Source organism: Agelaius tricolor, unplaced genomic scaffold, assembly GCF_023055355.1.
Source record: "Agelaius tricolor isolate 1412-34295 unplaced genomic scaffold, bAgeTri1.0.p SCAF_6, whole genome shotgun sequence".
NCBI lineage: Eukaryota > Metazoa > Chordata > Aves > Passeriformes > Icteridae > Agelaius > Agelaius tricolor.
In genome coordinates this window covers 15,367,981-15,387,998 of record NW_027269266.1, presented here as the reverse complement: position 1 = coordinate 15,387,998, position 20,018 = coordinate 15,367,981, and the positions used below count along the sequence as shown (strand labels likewise).

Here is a 20,018-nt window from a genome sequence, read left to right as displayed (position 1 = left end):
CAGCCTGTTTATATGCCTATGTGCAGTCTGTCACATATCCTGTATCCATCTTTGGCACATGTCACAGGACAAGCAGTTTACTTGAAAGTCAAGAAGAGTAGGCTTCCATTTTTCTACTGATTTTTCCTCTCTATTTGAAATGTCAAGAAGACTCTTAAATGTGGGGGAAGGGGAGCTGCCTATTCTATGTTTGTTAGAGTACGTGATTAGAAAAATATATTTTACTACCTCTGTTCTATTTTTTGGTGCCTTTGTTTACCATTTGTACATTGCCAGGAGTGCTAGCAACTTCCAAGATACTTAGAATTATTCTCCTGAATAGATAAGTTTCTGTCAAGATAACGGCTAAGGAAGTTCCTGGAGACAAGAAATAAAAAGTGGGAATTGATTGAGAGATGAAATTAAAACTTTCTTCGGGTTGTGCAATTATTTTTTTCTGAGCTCTGTTTTGTCTATGGAAATGTGTGAAGCAAATTTGCAGGAGAAAGGAAAAGAGGGAAAAAAGGTTTCTGTTATATAGATTAGTATAAAAAAATAACTGGAAATGAGCATAGAAGAACACTATGAATAACAGAAACATAAAACTGGCTAGAACAAAAGCATGAGAGGATTAGTGTGGACAAATGTGAGCAGAGGACCAGAGGCAGAGGCATGCAGAGAGCTTGATGAAAATCTCTGCTACTCCATGACTGCCCATACATTGGCATCTCTGCAGTATCTCACTTTTCGTTATTCAGGTACTTTCAGGCTTTATTCCTAATTATTTGCAATTTTACTGCATTTAAAGAGCCTTGCACTTTTTTCTTTATTTTTTCTGAGTCAGTGAAAGGACTAAAGCAGATGTATTGAAAGTGCATTCTTTTGCCAAGCTATAGCAGACAGATGTCTGTCATGAGGCATGATCAACTACAGTTTTAATTCTTTGTCAGATTCCAGGAGCAGTTGAAATATCTTCTGTAATTGCTAGCTCCATGTGCTGTACTTAAATATATACCCTGAAAAGGTTACAAGGGTCTATATCCTTGTAAATAAAATAGTGTATCCTAAGTAAAAGAGTCATCAAAAAGCACAAATTAATTGCAAGTTTACACTGTAATTACATGTAAGTTTACACCAGAATGGTCCATCCCTGTTTTGGCCTATCTTTTCTGATGATCTTGTAACCCAGAACTAGCACAAAGAGTATCTTTGATCAGAGAAATCCTTAAGGAAGGTCAGCTCTACTCAGCTGGGTGAAAAATGAACCTTATTGCACAAAGAAACATTCAGGGGAGTGCCTCCTAACATACAGCTTGGGGGGAAAGACCATGGCTGGCTGAGGAAATGTAACCTAACTGGTATTGGCAGAGGGGGGAGAGAGATCTGCTGCCTCTTCTGAACCTCCTTCTGTTTTCTGGCACTTATCCCCGAGGTGGCTTGGAATGTGCCAGCATTTCCTTGAGTTTGTCTGCCTCTGTGGAGTCTCTATTTACACATTTTAATTTTGGATAATGCTGTTCCTTAGTGGGTACATCTTGAGTTTTCTTCTCTGTTAGGTATTTCAGGGTTTTTTGAACACCATTCTGACTCACCTAGCAACAGTCTAGACTATGACTCTAGTTGGGTCCTCTGTTGAGTCCTGAAACATTGAGAATTGGGGTCAACATTTATTTTGTGAAAGCTTGTGCTGTGTGCTCATTCCTGAAAAGTTCTTAAAATGACACTTGCTGGAGTATTATTTTAAGCAATTTAATATTAGTGAACATTCAGTGGAAAAAACATATACAGCGTTGTTATTATTAAGTATTTATTTGACATTTGTCTTATTTTTCTTATTTGGTATTAGAATCATCATCCTGAATAATTATTACAAGATTGGACCATGCTGAAGGTTTCTGCACTGCTTTCTTCAAAAATCTTTACAAATACTTGCAGCTATAGCTCTGTAAACATTGCTGGCTCCTTCCCCACCGCATGAGTTGGTTTTCCTAAGTCATACCTAGGAATCCACTTGATTATTAAGAAGCATCAACCATGTGCTTGTTCCCAATAACAAAAATTCTTTCCTATAAAATCTGCAGTCATATCTCTTTTGAATACCCACTGTTGTTGCTGAGCTTGGGAATTTTTTTAGAATCTGTTTAAAATTCAGAATCTTGGTATATAATGTTTACAGAAGTTTAGCATGACAAATAACTTGAAGCTTTTCATACACTTCATGTGTGTATTTGGTGGATCTCATTTATAGCATGCATTGGATCTCATTTATAGCATTTATGTTGGTGTCACTCCACTTACTAGAGTGGAATTCCTGTGGATTTGAGATGGTGGATTAAGAGGAAGACTGGGATTAGTATCTGAGCAGAATCCATGATGTGCCTCTGGATTGCTTCAGAAAGCTGCAGCACTGGTGGTGAGAAATGACGGCTGCTGAAAAAGATCTTTTTGAGTGTGGTGGGTTGACCCTGGCTGAACACCAGCTACCCACCAAGCCACTCCATCCCCCCTCCTCTGCTGGAATGCAGAGGAGAGAATAAGATGGGAAAATGTCATGGCTTCAGATAAATGCAGTTTAATAAAGAAAAAGCAAATGCCACTTGTGGGAGCTAAAGTAAACAAAGTATTCTGTATTCCCCATCAGCAGATGATGTCCAGGCTCTTCCCAGGAATTGAGGTTTCAGGCTCCAGTAGATGTAGCAGTTGCTCTATAGGACAAATGCGGTAACAAATGGTCCCTTTCCTCCTCCTTTTTCTTAGCTTTTATTGCTGAACAATCATCAGGGAGTATGAAGTATCCCTTTGGTCATTTTGGATATAGTCAGCCCTTCTGACTATATCCTCTGCCAAGATCTTGCCCACCCACAGCCTCCTGGGTGAGTGAGAGAATGTTGGAGAGAGCCTTTATGCTGTGCATGCCCTGCTCAACAGTAGCAGGAATAATGGTATGCTATCAACACCTTCTAGCCACCAATACAAAGTACAGCACTGTGAGGGTTGCTATGGAGAAAACTATCTCAGGTAGACCCAACATATTTAGCTACAGTAATGACATCATGTCATATGTGGGGATCTGGGATGCTGTGTCTGAGGTCCTGCAGCATTTCCCCAGGGACAACCAAGGAAACACAGCAGTGCTGAGGTTGGCTCCATCTGTGCATTCACAGGACACACTGGGCAACTGCTCAGCTAAATCAGTGCCTGTTGATTTTGGTAATAAAGTGTCCCCTTACTCCTCAAATATACATCTGTTCATATTATCAATGAACAATACACATGCAACTGCATGTCTCAAATGACATTTGGAGATTATTTTATTATACATTGAAGAGAAAAATAAGCAAAAGCAAAGCAAAATAAGCTTGATCCATATTTCCATTTTATTAGTATATATTAAAAGCAATCTCCTTCCCAACAAACTGAAATGAAGGATCTTTTGTAGATTGATTTTGTTGCCTTTATTTTTTTTTTAATCTTGTTTCTTTTAGTCATGGTTTTCTAGAAAGGGAGAATTATATGCCTCCTAGCTCCCTATGAATGGATTTATACAGATAAGTTTTTAATCTCTACAAGGAGCTACAGAGCTGTAATATCTTGGCTTGGTAATACTTCCGTAATATGCCTGTGTAAACAAAATACTTTAGCAGTGATGGTTAACAAGCCATTTTGGAAAGTTTAATGAAGAAGTACTGTCTTATCAGATTCTTTCCTGTATTTGCAGGTCACTTGCCACCTCTGTAACTTTCCTGGCACAAGTCCTTGTATTTACAACCTGCAGACTAATGCTGACCATGTCAGAGGCACTTCAAAGCATACTTTAGAACAAATGTTGTTAGCTTTAAGTCCTGCATAATATTCAATGCTCTTGAACAATTTCATTGTAGGACATTGGATAGTACCTACTATTTTAATATTAGCATTTAGAAAGTGAATAGTTCTGGAGGATTTACTTTCTTGTGAGATATATCTAATAATTGTAATTTGTGAGCAACTGCACAACTTGGCAAGAACAGACCTCTACAGCCAGCTAATGAAAATGTAATAAAAGTTGAAGCTCTTCATACATTCAAAGTCACATAAGGAATATTATGTGATGCTGAAATGACTTTTTCTCATTTCACTTGAAAAACCACTGAAAGAAACAGATGTCAGCAAGATTAGTTAGCTTAGCTTTCCAGAAAGAAGCATAATCTTGTTTGGATCTTGACAGCAGCTTCAAACCTAGAGTTGAAGTTGATTTTGATACAGGGGATTTTTAACATAATAGCATCTGACCTGAAATGATAGGGGAGGTAAAAACATATAATTTTAATGCTATCTTGTGCCTGGTGCTGATTATAGATGTCTGTAAAGTTCATATTTACATACTGGGGTTGGAACCTAGTAAGCTTGCTTTGCTTTGAATTTCTGCTTTGTATGTTCCCATTTGTTGTGATATGGTTTGATTGAGAGAGACCAGGAAATTATTCTTCCAGAGTAATAGTACATGTGGTTGTGAGAGAGTTACACTACACAATATTGACTATGCTTCTTAAAGCAACCCCTTTTTGTGGAAAGGGCTTTAATGTCATTTATAGTTTGCAAAAAATGTTCAGGACATTTTATTTCCTATTGAATGTGTTTTTACTAGGCAGATCCTACCGTGAAGACTTGGTAGAAGTGCATAAATGAAACCATATCTCTCCCCTACTGGAAGAGTTGGGTTTTTTCCCAGCAGCTGTGTTTATCAATTACTAATATGATTTCGCAGTAAAAGTCATAATTAATTTGGTCAGTTAATGAAGACAGTTCTGATTTATGCTGGTGCAACAACAAAAAAAAGTAATTGTTTATGATTTCAACTAGAAATGTTGGGTTGCTGTTTTGGCTATGCTGCATGACCTGGACCTTGCATAGATGGCGCAGCAGAAGATACTGAAATTGATAGCTTTGCTACTCCATTACGGTACTGCTTTTCAGAGGATTTTTCTTAGCAGATTTGATAAAACTAGAGTATGTGTGAGTTGTGTGTGTGTGGACAAGGAGAATGGCATTACTGTATGTCTCCTCAGCACAAGTGTTATCCTCATGGCCTTGTTAGCAACAAAATTTGCAATGCGGATATACAACCATAAAAACTGCAGCAGAATATCCAAGGACACTTTTCCTAAATAATCTATACAAGTGACCTCCAGCATACCAGAATTTGAAGAATTGGACTCCTTCCTTCTTCTCTTTGATTTTTTTTTCCTCCCACACTCTGGTTTCAGTAGACTAATAAGGAAATACTCTGTTTTGCAGACAAGAAGCCCAAAGCCGTCCCAGAGCCCACAGCCCAATTTGGGTGACCACACAGAACACCTCTCTGAAGCATCTGCTGATTCCTTAGAGGTCATGTCTGAAGGTGATTCTCCAACCCCCTTTTCAAGGGGCAGCCGCACGCGGGCAAGTCTTCCCGTTGTGCGGTCAGCAAACCAGACAAAGGAAAGATCACTGGGTAAGAGCCTGCTCCAGTCCTTCTCCATTCTGTGTTAAGTCTGTGTTTTCCATTTGTGGATTTAAAACAGTCTTTAAATAGGTTGGGGTTGAAAAAGTAAAGACTTTGGTAGCACATGATTTTTCATGTCAGGTTGTTCTTTGGAAATTAACTCAATATGGGATACTGAGTAACTTGGGGGAATGGTGAAATCATTTTCAAAAGATCTGAAAGTGTGATGGGAGCATGGTAGAAATGCAAGGAGAAAGAGATGAAATGCTGGGTAATGGTTAAATCCACTGTTGCAAACATTCCTGCCAATCCTGCACAGTATTTGGCGATGAACTTAATGCAAGATTGTACCCTCATTTTCAGACAGCAGACACAGGTTTTTCACTTTGTCATCTCTTCAAAGCCAGACTTAGTTGAAAGAAACCTAGAGATACTATTGCCTTAGTAATCCATCTTACTGAAAAGGTTTGTATTTGTGTGGCAGTAGCTTTCCAGGCCAAGAATTTCAATGGATATGCTGATGGAGATGCCCTTTACTTTGGGGCAATGCCCTTCTGTCTGCACAGTGACACGAAAGATGTGTCAGCACAGGTGGACAGCTCTGCTTCCTGCATTCTTCCCATATCTCACGGTTGAATTCAGCCCAGCTGTGAACCAGAGCTCCTTTTATGATGGTGAATTTTGTCTCAGAGACTCAGCTCAGCTGATGGATAGTAGGAGTAAAGGCTGTTCTTTTGAGGGAAGACACCAGAGGGCAGTTAAAGCGTTGTGGGAAGGCACGTAACTCATCTGTGGATTGCTGAGGAAGGCAGGTTTTGCTCATAGGTAATAAACTGAAATGCTGCTTTCCTGTAGGCTCATCTTCCAATATACAGAGTGACATAAATCAAAGGCTGGACTGTAAATCATACCATGCTTGTAAGCTTGTCACGGTGGTTTACTCATCTCTCAATAATCTAAGACAGTTTCTGTCAAGAGTATTATGATATCTGACAAACACAACAAGTGTGAAGAAAACAGGGCTGGAAGGGGTCCCTTACTCTCCCAGAGCTGAAAAGTGAAGAGCAGTGGGGCTAGAAACAAGAAGCTGATCCTTGTACATGTCAGCTCACAAATGGCTGCCCTCCCACAGCCTGCTGGGCCACCAATTTGTTGGGCTTTTGGAGGAGAAATTTGTGATACTTCAACCTGGATAAGACCTTTTCCTTTTGAGGTGTTTTTAAGAGCACATGTATGTTTACTATACATGCACTATTATTTTTACTATACTATACTGTCTAAGTCATTACTGGCTAGGGCATTGCCAGGATGGCTTACTTCACCCCAGGATTTTCTGTAAGATTTGTATTTGCTTCAATGTAATGTTAAGTGGTTGAGCCTTTGGAACTCGCAGTCCAGCCCCACTGTGCAGGCTGAGGATCCCAGAGCTGGAGGCAGCACTGCAGGTGGTGTCTCAAGAGAGCAGAAGGACAGAATCCCCTCCCTTTACCAGCTGCCCAGGCTGCTTTTGATGCAGCCCAGTGCAGGTTTGGCTCTCTGGGCTGGGAGTGCACATGGCTGGGTCATGTCCAGCCTCTCACCCACCAGCACCCCCAAGCCCCTCTGGGCAGGGCTGCTCTCACTCTGCCCTTTCCCCAGCCTGTGCTGATACCAGGGGTTGCCCTGACTCAGGGCACCTTGCATTGGTCTTGTTAAGCTGTATCAGATTCCCACATGCCCACTTCTCGAGCTGTCCAGGTCCCTCTGGATGGCATCCTGCTCCTCTGGCCTGTCAACAGCACCACACAGCTGAGTGCCATCTGCAAATTTGCTGAGGGTGCACTCAATCCATTCATCTATGTAATTTTTAAAAATATTAAATAGCACTGGTCCCAACACAGACCCTAAGGGACACCACTTGTCCCTGATGTCCATTGGGACTCTGAGCCATTGACCACTACCCTCTGGATGCAACCATCCAACCACTTAATTATCAGTCTACCAGTCCACTCATCAAATCCATCTCTCTCTAATTTAGAGAGAAGGATGTTATGGGGACCATGTCAAAGGCGTTACAGAAGTCTATATAAAGGGCAAACCCTCCCCTTGTCCACTGCTGTGGAAGCCCACTGCAGAAGGCCACTGGCTTGGTCAGACAGGACTTGCCTGTGCTGGGTGTCCTGAATCACTCCCTGTCCTCCATGTGTGTATGTGTGATCCTTCCCCCAAGTGTTCTCAGCCTCAAGGTATTTTCAGCTTAGGGATTTCCTGGTTATGGTTTCTACCTGTGTAATAACCACCAAGGGATGTCTCCTCCAGGTATTTGTTCAGTCCACCTTTGATTCCCATGTAAATTTTTCATATCCTCTACAGCGCATCTGTGACTTCGGCAGCAAGTTCCTGTTGGTTTACTGCCCGACCACTGCTTTCCTGTTGCTTTGTTTTATATTTATTTATCAGCTCTAGGTTATGCCCCTTAGTCCTTGTGTTGGAAGTGACAGCAAACATCAGATTGCTATCTGCTTCCCCCAGGCCATATCTGATTGCTTTGGCCGGTTATTTCCCTCAGGTCCTTATTTTCATTCAGGTCATTTATAGCAGCTGAGAAGCGCTGCTATAACCACTTGTTGCACATCCAGAAACCATCCTGGTTGCTGCCCTGAAATTTTGCAGTTCAATAGTGTCTTTGCTAAGATGGGAGGACCATAAGTTCACTGTTAAGAAATTCATTCTGAAACCCTTTTGTTAGCATCTCTTGCATGTACTGAAATGTGTTGTCCATGCCTTAATGGAGGACAGCCACATGAAGATACGCTGCTTTATTTAATGGCCAGGATTTCAGGCCCCAAAACCCCCTTTGTGCCAGAGACAAGGTCCCAGCTTATCCCATCATGAACAGGCCAAATGCAGGAGAAAGAAAAAAAGTAAACAAACAACAGGGAGGCAATGTAATATGAAGCATTTCAGTTGATAGTTTTTAGGAGGGGTCACAGATATGTGTGTGGCTTAAGGGATCATCATACTAGACAAATAGAAGGTAATACATTGTCATCACCCCACAATCTGCCTTTTTCAAGCAGTTCCAGGAACCAATTAGTAACAAATAGTTTGTTTTAAAAGATAAAAAGTATTCCAAAATAGTTCAGTTTTATATTATTATTATTGTTACTATTATGTGCATTTCTTTTATAATAATGTCCTTTTTGATCTCTTCTGCCACTGTGTTCTAACAACACCATCAGCAACGTTCTGAAATTTTACTTTTGAGATGCTCTGCATTCTGTGGTCCTTTTTATTTCCAACTGTAAAAGGGGAATGTTTATTTTTAAAAAACAGAAAACTGTTTATAACTTCAGTTTTAAAAGTGTCATGAGCGTACTTCCAGTCATATGATTTGAAATAATCCGTGTATCATCATCTCCCTTTCTATATCTATTAATTTAATTTAATATAATTTAAATAAAAATTATGTTTTGATTCTAAGTGAACATAATTTCAGCAAGGAGAAAAATCAACTTTTGGAAACTTCTATTTTACGTTGTATATCTCAATGCATTTAAAAAAAAAACTGATGTTTTCTTTTTGAAATTCTAATTATTCTGTGGGTTCCTATTTTACTTGCTATATATGAGTCAGTTTGTTTTCAAATTGTGGTCTGAATTAACATGGAGCCTGAGAAGGAACAACACAAATGCATTTTGGCTACCTTACTATCATGGGTTTTTCAGTCAGGCTAATCTAACAGGACATGGTACTCACGTGGAGTTGACCTAGAAACAGTATTCCTATTGTGGGCCCATTTAAAATTTCAGCCACAGCTTTTGAAATTAAGTCTTTCTTGGCTAAGGAAACTAGAAATCAACACTTGCTTCACCATTGTGCAGCCTGGAGACAAAGCAAGATATTAAAATAAATGAATTCACTGTGCAAGAGAAAATTAAATGTATTTTAAAATACGTATTTGAAAGCTGGGAGCTTTTCCAGTGCGATAACTGTGGGAAAAAAATTATCTAGCAAAACTGCCAGTGAGAATCATCTGAAACCTGGAAAGTGCTCAAAAGCTTTCAGCAAACTTCACTTGCAATTTGCCTGGAGGAAGCAGAACCTGACAGGCATCCAGCAAGCTTACGGCAGCACCGCCTGTGCCCACACTGCAGCTCGCTGCTGTCCCTGCTCCGGTACCTCCTTGGTGAAATGAAGGCTGACAAATATGTTCACTTGTGGTCTCTCATGTGGGACATCTGTCCAAACAATGGGCAGCATCCTGGTAAGGGCAGGCACTGGCAGGCTGTGTGCGGATGGAGTGCCCAGGGCAGGCGATGTGATGGGTCAGAGCCCAGAGGGGCAGGTGTGGTCACCACCTCCCCACTGCAGCCACTGCTCTTGGTGCTCCTGCAGGGCTGGGTGAAGGAAGGACATGGAACAGGGGGATTTCCATAAATGCACAGAGTTGGGCTTGAGTAGTGACTATGGAGGATGAAGCTTGATGGCTCAAGGGTTGCAATTATCTTTTTTTGGGTGCCTCAGCCAGGGCACACAGCCACTCCAGTCCAGATGGATGAGGAGCAAAGGAGGACTGGGCTCCCTGCTGGTAAACCTGTGCCTAACCTTAGGTGGTGTGAAAAGGCCTCTTCAGAAATGTCTGAGCCTGCCAACATTTGCATTTTATTTGCATTTGGAGGGATTACATAAAGGAGTAAAATTATACAAATGCTTAAGGATTGGCATGGGGAGGGTCTTAAGCAATCATGGAGTATTCTGATTATTATTTATTAGCCCCCAAACCCAAGTTTTGGCAGGCACAGATTTTCGTGTCTGATTAATTAGTTTGCTGCCACCTTATATGGGAATGCCATTACTGGCTATAATCATAATGCCTCAATCTTTTATAGCATTTCTTGCAGATGTTTCTCAGACTGTTAAAAAAGAAAGTCAGTGCCACAGTGTCATTTTCACTCATAGCAAAACCTTTGCAGAGACAGATCATTGCTTTTCAGCTGGCAGTGGAAATAACTCTCTATTCATGTGTATGGAAGATACTGTAAGGTACACAGAGAAAAATATAAATGCTAAAGGTAGACTGATATATTATGTTGGAGGTAATTAATTGCTACTTACTATTTAGGAGCTAGAAATTAAAATAGGCATGTGAAATCAGACAAAAGATGTGTGACTGGCCATAGACTTCATATGAGAAATCTGTGATTTGCTAGTAGAGGCACTGCCCTCTGATTCCTCAGGGCATGATTTAAGCCTAATGAAGTCAGCAAGAACTTTGGTTTAGTTCATGGGAGAGGAACTCCCTGGGAAGTGCATTTCAAGTTAAGGCTGAGTATAACTTTAATGTATTCAGACATCTTAAAGAATTTTCCCTATCTTGCCTTTTATAGTGTATGCAAAGCAGCCAACATGCAAAAAGGTCATGTAAATATTTGCTGCTGTGGTCAGATGGCTTAACAGAGACTGACAGGTCTATTGGAAAAACAGCCTAAAACAACTAGTTCCAATTAATGAATTTAAACACGGACCCTAGGAAATTATAATACTCTAAGGTTTTCCTTCTAACTTTCCAAGACTTTGTTTTCTTTCCCTTTTCTTCAAATTACAGTAACTAAAGGTTTTGGACTTAGAAAGAAAAAAACACACACCTCTTACCTGAAATGTAACAAAAGAGTAAAAGAATGTAATGAATGATATTGACATATCAGAGTTTTTTCTGTTTCATTTATTATCTCTACAGGATATATGAAAGGCAGGTATAGGAAAGAGTGAAATATGTGACTCCCCAGCACTTGTACCCACAGTTACTGTTTACTTAAGAGTTTCTTTCTCCTATAATAAAATGTGTGGGGAGAACCTGAAAAAAATGCTTCCAAGGAGCAAGATACTATTTAGTACATACTGTCTCAACAGAGGCACATTCTGTCTGCCACCAAAAAGCTGATATGCAGGATATTTTAGATGCTGTGTCACACTGGAGCTGAATGTTGTTGCAGCAGGTTGTATCAGCATGGATCTAATGGGTTCATTGCAGTGATACTGGAGTAGAAGATGTACAGTGTATAAAGCAAACACATTAGTTATGTAAGTCTGTGTCTGTCACTGCTACATCTGTTAAATGACTTTTGAATGCAACCTTTATTATTCATTTGCACTGCAATTATACTGAAGGACCTTGAGCAAAACCAGTGCCTCACTGTGTTGGGTAATACCTAGTGACAAAATACTCCCATTTCAGAACCTTGCAACATGAATAAATCAGAATGAAAAGTAGTGAAGATAGTAGGAGAGGTAGAGTAATGAGTGTACAACCTGGATGAACTGAATAAAGCTATGCCAGGGTGGCAGTGGCTTTTCTCTTTATCCCAAATTATGCCCTCATAAAAGATGTAATGTCTTTATCGAGCTCTACCATCACTTCATGTTCTGATTTAGCAGCAGCAATTTGAGCCTTCAGCATTTGGTGTCTGCTGTAAGACAGATTTAGCAGCTGGAGTATCTTGTACAGGCCTGCTTCCTTCAGAGGAAAGGTAGGAGGCCAGATGGAGCTGTCCCATGGAGTATATCTAGGACAGGAGCTATCACTTGGATAAATCTGATCTAATTTTTGTGTTAGGCAAAATTTGTAAGTCTACCTCTAATATAGTAAGTCACACAAACACCAGAGCCTTCCATTTGACATGGGTATGCAAAGGAAAAAGCTGTATTGCAATTCCACACATTGTAAGAAGGGTAAGACTTCAGCCAAGGAGAGAAGCATAGCCTGTCCCTCAGCACATTGTACTTAGGATTTGCTGCCAGGGCTGACAGCAAGTCCCTGAATGAGGACAGCTCTTGGATTTAATCATTGCTCCCAGTACTGTTTATATATTTAGGTAGTGATTCTAACAGATAATTACTGTGCTGGGCCTAAGTTCAAGTTTCTGTTCCCAGAGGGAAATAATGTCATCTCTATGGTATCATGTAGGACTGTCTCTTGTATTAGTTCTTGTTCTCTCTCTCTTTTCTGCATTTCTGGCTACAGAGTACCCTATTCAAGCAGGATAAGAGGATAATCACTGCATCAGAAGCTTGTTGATAGCCTGCTGATTAGGGTGCTCTCTTGGGACAATAGGGGCAATGGTCTGAGCAGCTCTGAAGATGGGAGCACTTCTGGGTATTTTTTAACTACTCAGCTGTCTCATAGGAGATAGGTGCTTGTACCATTGCTTTGCCCAATTACCTTCCGTGATGAATAGACCATCTGTGGGTTTGAGGGTGGATGTTGTTTACCTTGGCTTTAACAAGGCCTTTCATATCTCTCATAGCCTCCTTGTAGCCACAAGGGCGAGGTGGGAGTGGCCTTCAGGGTGTGTAACTGGCAGCTGAGTTTTAGCTGTGCTCCTCAGGGCTGGACTCTCTCCAGTGATTTTTGACGTCAGAAACCTTGTTGTTGGGATGGAATGAACCAGCAGTAGGGTCAAGTCTGACACCAAGTTTGAGAGAGCATTTGGTGTGCTGAATGATGGCCACTTCACTGGGACCCAATGAGCCAGAGAAATGGACTAGCAGGAACTCCATGAAACTCCAAAGAGGCAAATGCAGCCTTTCATCAGGGACAGAGCAGCCCTGCAAGGACAGGTAGGCTTGGTAGCAGCTTTGCAGAAAGGACTTAGGGTATGACAACAAGGTGCCTGTGTGTTGGCAGCATGTCCTTGCAGGAAGGGAGCACTGCGTAGCTGTCTATGGGAAAAATTTAGCTAGCAGGTCAAGGGAAGTGATTATTCCCCTCTTCTCACCATTTGTGAGGTTGCACTGTGTCCAGTTTTGGTTCCCCAATACATGAAAGATAATGACAAATTGGAGTGAGTCTAGGGAATGGCCTCTTGGCATTCTTAATCATGCAAACTAAGGGCTTGGTTCCAAGATCTTGTCTAAAGTAGCTTGTGAGGACTTCATTTAAAGTCAAGCTGTTTGTTAGAGCCCACAGAGGTGAATTTTTGGTGTGGTGCCCTAACCAACTATGCTCTTCAATGCTGATGGCTGAACCCCTCAATTTGTTACTGACAGTAGTGAACGTTTTAGAAATGAAATAACTTCAGAAATATTAAAGGGAATTTCTTCCTGTAAATACAGACCATTTGCTAAATGGAGCAAAATTGCAAAGGCATGCATGCCTGCATTACTTTAATGCTTCATGGCTGTGGATTATTAAAATGGTCACATTCTGCCCTTGAACACATCAATTGTACCTCGTTTAGTACTAAAAAACATGGTTTATAAAAATAGCTATTACTTAAATAATGCGTTTGATACAGCTGATTTATACACAAAGGAAATACAGTTGGGTAGGATCTCTTTTTTTGTGCATTTATTGAAGAGGAAGAACAAGAAATTTAATTGATATTTTCTTGTCTTTTCGGCTTTTGCCCATTTAAAAGTTAATAACAAGAGTGCTCTTCTGTAAGGTACTTGACTACAGTAACCTTAAATGCTTCACATATCTGCAGAGATTTGGCAGGCACATCCTTGGAACCTGTACTGGCCAGCTTGGCACCTTTGGCTGGGAGCTTCTTCAGAGGTCAGGGGCTCAGCTTCTGGTGGACTAAAGCAGATCCTGCATGGGCACGTCCTGTGCCTGTGTGTGTGGAGTTCTCTGATTTTATTGTGCAAAACTGGTGAATGTGAGTGCAGTAAATGCAGCATGGCAGAGCCTCTGGGGGGCCTCTGAAAAATAACTCTGGTATATGAAACTTCTTGTTCATCTCACTGAGTTGTTCACTTGTAATTTTTAAAATATTTTTTCATCCAGTATCATAAGGCTTTTGTGTTCTTCCAAGTTTGCTGGCGTTGTTTTGTCAGTTCGGGGTATGAAAAAGTCTCCTTGTTGGTCAGTTGGGCTACTCTGTGCAACAGAATGCAATTATTGTCCAAAGGTGATCCTGCCAGAACATTGATTTCTACCTGGGGAACTTGGTTAAACTGAAATGTTCTCTCAGAATCTCTAGATGATAGAAGTAACTTTTCACAGTAGATGGACTTGCTGAAATAGGTATATAGACAAAGTTGCCTTTTGGCAAGAAGCTTTTTCACAGATTTTATCAGGAATCAGACAGGGAAAATACTGCATTTTCTTTAGGTAAAAAAAGTTGTCCTTTTTTTTGTTTTGTTTTTACTTAGTCTTCTTAGCCAGCTGAATGCATTTGTTTGTTGAAAAGTGGTAGTATTTTAGTGGCAGTTAAAAACCTTTATTTTTCATAACATTTTGGTAGGAAATTTATGTGACTACTGAGTTTTCCATCTGTCTTTTTCATTAAGTAGCAAATGATTGCAAGTCACTGTAAGTGGCAGAGAAGAATGAAATAGCAGTAAAAAGTAATACTGGACTACATTAAACAGTTCCTGATTTTATTGAAACTGTTATCAAACAACTTAATACCTTGAACAAATCTGTTCAGACTATTGTGCAAAAAAAAGAAATTAAATAAGTAATTGTTTTTATTCATTAAAATATCTACTTTTTTATTCTCTTAGTACTTTAGGACAGCTTAGTATATTTATAGAACATTTTCTGAATGTGGAGGACAGATTTTCAGGAGGGACTACTAACAGAAGTTATTATGAGAGCTTCAGGCTAGAAATACCACAAGGATCGTGGCAATGACCTCAGACTAGTTGAAACTGTGGTGAAATAGGAGACTTAAGTCTTGAGGGTATGGAAAGTAAGAACTTAATATTGAGGAATTTCTTTCGTGCTGCAAGAGTTGTTATTGTTATAAACTTGTTTCTGCATAACTTTGGCAGAATTTGGTGATGTGTGTTTGCTCTGTTTATTAGATAGCTGGGGGAAAGGAGGGATGGGGAACAGTGAACAACAATATGGGCCTATGCCATCCTTACAGTCTTATATATGACAATTTTGTCAAAAGCAAAGAAAAAATGGAAGTATCTTGAAATCTTAGTTATAAGAAATTAAAATTTAAAAATGTGCTTTTGAGGAAAGACCTGGCCCCAACAAAAACAGTTATCATTGAGACTTTAAAGATTATCCTTAGTTTTTAAAACTCATGCAAGTGTCAAGTAATGACTTGACATAAATATAAGTAAGAAACAAGGATGCTTTTTCTCACTTTTGCTTGTTACCATTGCTGCTGACTTCAGCATGAAGGACAGAGACAGTGACTCAATGGACTTATGGTGGCAGATCAAGCTAAAGCAGAGGATACATACAATAGCTGTGTTGGAAGAGAGTAGGAGTGCCTTGTTCATGCCAGTGTTTTTTGGTTCTGTGGGAAGGTTTCAATGCTCCAGTGCCCAAGTGTCCTATACCAGCCAAATACAGATTTTATCTTCAGTTAATACTTCTCTTCAGCTGGATTAAGGTATTGCCAAATGCCAGTAAGATATTTCAATGCAGAAATTTGTAAGACATCTTGCCTACAGAGAGGGAGTCCTATAGCTTCACAGAAAAGAAACTCATGAACTCAAATGTAAGGTTAACTGTATTTTATTTCATAAAACTGATGAGTTAAATAACTTTCTGCCTCAGTTTTTTTCTTCTTTGTTATAAGAGAATTATGTGAGAAATTATATTTCTCCATTAAAATCTATCATTTGAGAGAATTAACAGATACTCTTAAAGGTCACAGAAGAGGACACAATCTTGTTTGTTTACTTACTCTTGTTTTATCAGGTATTTAACTTTTGTCTTAAATAATCCATTTGTAAAGATAATTTTTGTCCTTTAAACAAAAGCTAATTGTGTTTAAAGTTCTCTTAAGTATGTAAGCTGCCCTATATGGAGATCATTGCTAGCAATATAACCATGATAACGTGGCGCTTAGGGTTAGGTCAGCACCGTGTATGTGATGGAGGTGCTGAGAGGTACGAACTGGGTGGTTTCCTGACAGCTGCATGACATTAGCTCTTGCCATAAGGAGTAAACCTTTACCAGTTGTGACTCAGGAGTTATGGTCTTACCAGTATGGGTGCTGGGCCAACCCTGCTGTGGTTATGCAGCTCCGTGCTCTAAAGCCAGCCCAGACCCCATGTATTCAGGTGAGATTCACCATCACACTGCGAGGGCATGTCCTCAGCTCCCAGGTGGGTTTTGCAGCTCAGCAGCACTGTCTGAGCTGACGGCCTTTCTGTGAACGTGGTGTGTGTGCCTGAGCTCAGAGCTGTGCTGGCTAAAGGCACAAGAAGGCTGCCCAGGCATCCCAACCCAGCATGGATGGGCTCAGCCACCCGAGTCAGGGTAACTCTGCATCTTTCATTGCACTGGGTTGTGTTTCATGTAGATCACCCCTGAGAGAAATTATGAAATATTTTGCACATCCTGCCACTGACCGATGATAAAGAGGTAACAGAAAATACTGTCTTTTGAAAGAGCTCTGTATGTAGGGAAGGAAAGGGCAGTCATGTGGTGTGTTCACAGGATCATCATCAGATCTGGGTTTGATGCTTGTAAACCTTTCTTTGAACATGTTCTTTTGCCTCTTAGGTGTTTAATTTCCCTCTTCTAAAGCATACCTCTTTGTTGACAGGAATGTTGTGAAGCAATTTGTTACAAGGCTGATATTACTGAGGCCTACATGCAAATGTTTTCTGCCGTGGCCTGTGTTTAAGTCTGTGGTCTGTTGCTTGTAGGGCGAGGAATGATCAAAAATTCCGGAGGTATTTCTGCAGCTAACTTATACTACATGACAAAGGGAATGGCTGAATATTCTAGTTTGTGTTGTAGCTATAGGGCAGTGCAGGGCTGGCAGTACCTCAAGAGTTCTCGGAAGTGGGAGCCACAGCATTGTCTGACGTGCACTTTCAAAACTGTTTGTGTGGCATTGTTACCTTGTTCACAGTCATCTTCATACGTGTTGTCCTGGAGCAGCAGGGAATTTCATAGTCCTCCTTGATTTGTGATGTGCAAAAATGGGCACAATCTTCATGTTTCAGGTAAATCCATTGTAAAGAAGCATAAGTAAGTGCAAGAGGGACTTGAGGGAACATGGAGACAGGAACATCCCTTGTGTTTAATTATCTTTCCAGCAGCTTTGCTGACGTATGTTCTGTGCCCTAACAAAAACCATGTCTAAGTTATATTCTATTTCTTCTTGCTTTAATCTCCATGGGAGTGATTTTTTAGCTGAAGGTAAAACACACCTCAGAGCTCCAGCAGCTTACATGAAGTGGAACCTGTGGGTATTGTTGGTGTTCAGAATTTCACCTGGGCAATGTGTGGAAGAAAAATATTGTGAATGATTTTAACTAATGGATTTTGAGTCTCTTTATTTTGTCATGCTCAAAAAGGATTTTTAGAAGTGAGCAGTTAGTTCTGTCAAATAGGAAATGCCCTAAAGCATTGCTGTATCATGATGTGGATCAGACAACTCAAGAGGAAAGGCAGTAGGGTTTTTTAAGGGCATGTGATTTAAAGGAGGATAAAGAAAAAAATAATTTATTATGCTTTTCAAAACATCTTTTCCTCTCTCAAGTGAGATTGGGGCCAAAACACTTCTCCAAGTTGTATGTTTAAGCTGTCTGTTTTAAGGCATAATATGCATATTTACTTTGAAAATTCAGGACTCAAGGACAACTGTGATTTTGCTTTGGGTCAGTATTTTGTGGGAGCATTGAAGCACAGGCAGAATCAAGACTTGTGTGTAAGGAAGATTTTTCAACTCTGCCACTTATTCTGTGTTAATGGTTCAGTAGCTCAATATTGAGTGTGGTTTTAATAGTCTGAAATGCAAAACTAGCATTTCTAAATTTTGCACTAACTTTTAAACTGGGCAGAAAAGCGAGTCACACCCAACTGCAAAGCTGGTATGCAAAGCCTGTCTTTTTAACCAAAAAAAGATTTTTTTTGCCACTAAATCCAATAAAATTTAAATGCTAAAACGTAGAAGGTTCCTTATGTTCTTCATAAGGAAGAACTTTTTCATAACTGAAAGCTATCATCAAAAATGAGTATGTCTTTGCATATCTTGGAAAAGTTAAATAAATGCAATCATTAACTTGTTTAATTTTTTTACAAATGTAGTTTCTGCATCCTAAAGAATGTTTAGCTGCATAGAATATTTGAGCACTAAAAAGACAATTTTACCTAGAAACATAAAGACATAAGTGATGAATAAAGAAGTAAATGATGTCTCCAATTATAATTAAAAAAAGAGAAAAATCGTTTAATAGCTCATTAAATATTGGCATTATAAATAAAAGTCATAGGAAAACTCCTCTCAGTCTTTGAAAGGAAACTAGTTTAATTTCAGTCTGAAAAAGTTTTTCCAGACAAAGGAAAATGGAAATTTGTAGTAGGATTTATATGGGATTTGATTGCAGTCTAATGAAGAAAGAAGTATCAGCTCTTGATAATAATACAAAGATTAAGTTAACAGCTCTATTTTATAAAAGCAGCCTAATATTAAATAATAGTTAGGTAATGCTGAGTAGTCTGTTTAGTATTCAGGAAAGTTAACATCTTCCTTCCCTAAGTGCAAGCACAATTACCCACTGATTGTAGGAACATCTGACTGTTTCTGCCCTCCTTCATAGCAATTACAGAAAACATAGGGACAGAAATACTAAAGACTAAGGGGAAACAGGGCTCAGCTTGGAGTGCCTTCTTTTCATAAATTGCCTTTGTATTCTAGGACCTCAGCATTTCCCATTGCTTTTGCTCAGTGTTTGTACCTCAGCACCATAAAGCACCCATCCTGTTGCTGACTTTCAAGTGCAATTCATTGACTTGAGTCAAATCTAAATTTTGTGATTTGCTGAGATTTGCTGATGGCAACTGCACTGAGGGCCTTGTGTTCCCAACCCTCCTGATTATATTAGTCATGGGAGAACAACTTTACAGTGCATCTACACTGCAACTGCTGTGGTGAATTCAGGTTGTGTAAAATGCTCTGCCAGGCTCTAGCCCACCTGTGTTAATTATTGGTTGATGCAAAGGCCTGGCAGCACGGAATCCTCCCAAGATTGGACAGAATCCAGTAGAGGGTCACAAGGATTATTAACTTGCTTGGAGCCTCTTTGCTCTGACAGGCTGGGAGAGCTGGGACTGTTTGGCCTGGAGAAGAGAAGGCTCAAGGGCAGTAATGTCATCAGTGTACAAAAGAACCTGAAGGGAGGGAGCAAAGAAGAGCCAGACTTTCTTCATTCATGCCCACTGAGAAGGCCAAAGACAATAATCACCAAATGAAACATGAGATCCCCCCTAATGTCAGGAAACCCTTCTTCACTGTGTGATTGACCAAGCACTGACACAAATTCCCCAAAAAGGCTGCGGATTCTCTGTCCTAGAAGATACACAAAAACTGTCTGGACATTGTCCTGCACAAGTGGCTGTATCTGTCCCTGTTTGAGTGGGATGGGGGTGGACCAGATGACCTCCAGAGGTTCCTTTCAACCTCAGCCATTCTGTGATTCTGTGATCTGCCATCTTTTTACACCACTGTGGAAGCTACACTTGCCCCATCTCGTACAGACAGCAGGACAGTAAAGGCGTTTCCCCCTGGGACAATGCAGTGTTGTACAGACACCTGGGATGGCTCAGAAACAGCACAGTGCACTCAACTGGGCTTACCAGTCCCCATCTCCTTGTATCCAAAGTAGT

The 20,018-nt window shown here is 40.2% G+C and overlaps 1 protein-coding gene across 14 annotated transcripts in view; it reads left to right on the top strand.

Moving 5' to 3' along the window:
* KIAA1217 (KIAA1217 ortholog) overlaps positions 1-20,018 on the top strand; it is a 355,044-nt gene that overhangs the window by 255,018 nt on the left and 80,008 nt on the right. For all 14 annotated transcript variants that reach the window (XM_071428811.1, XM_071428812.1, XM_071428814.1 and 11 more), the window contains one exon: positions 5,257-5,452. In XM_071428811.1, the coding sequence (XP_071284912.1) occupies positions 5,257-5,452 (196 nt within the window). The remainder of the gene's footprint in view (positions 1-5,256; positions 5,453-20,018) is intronic.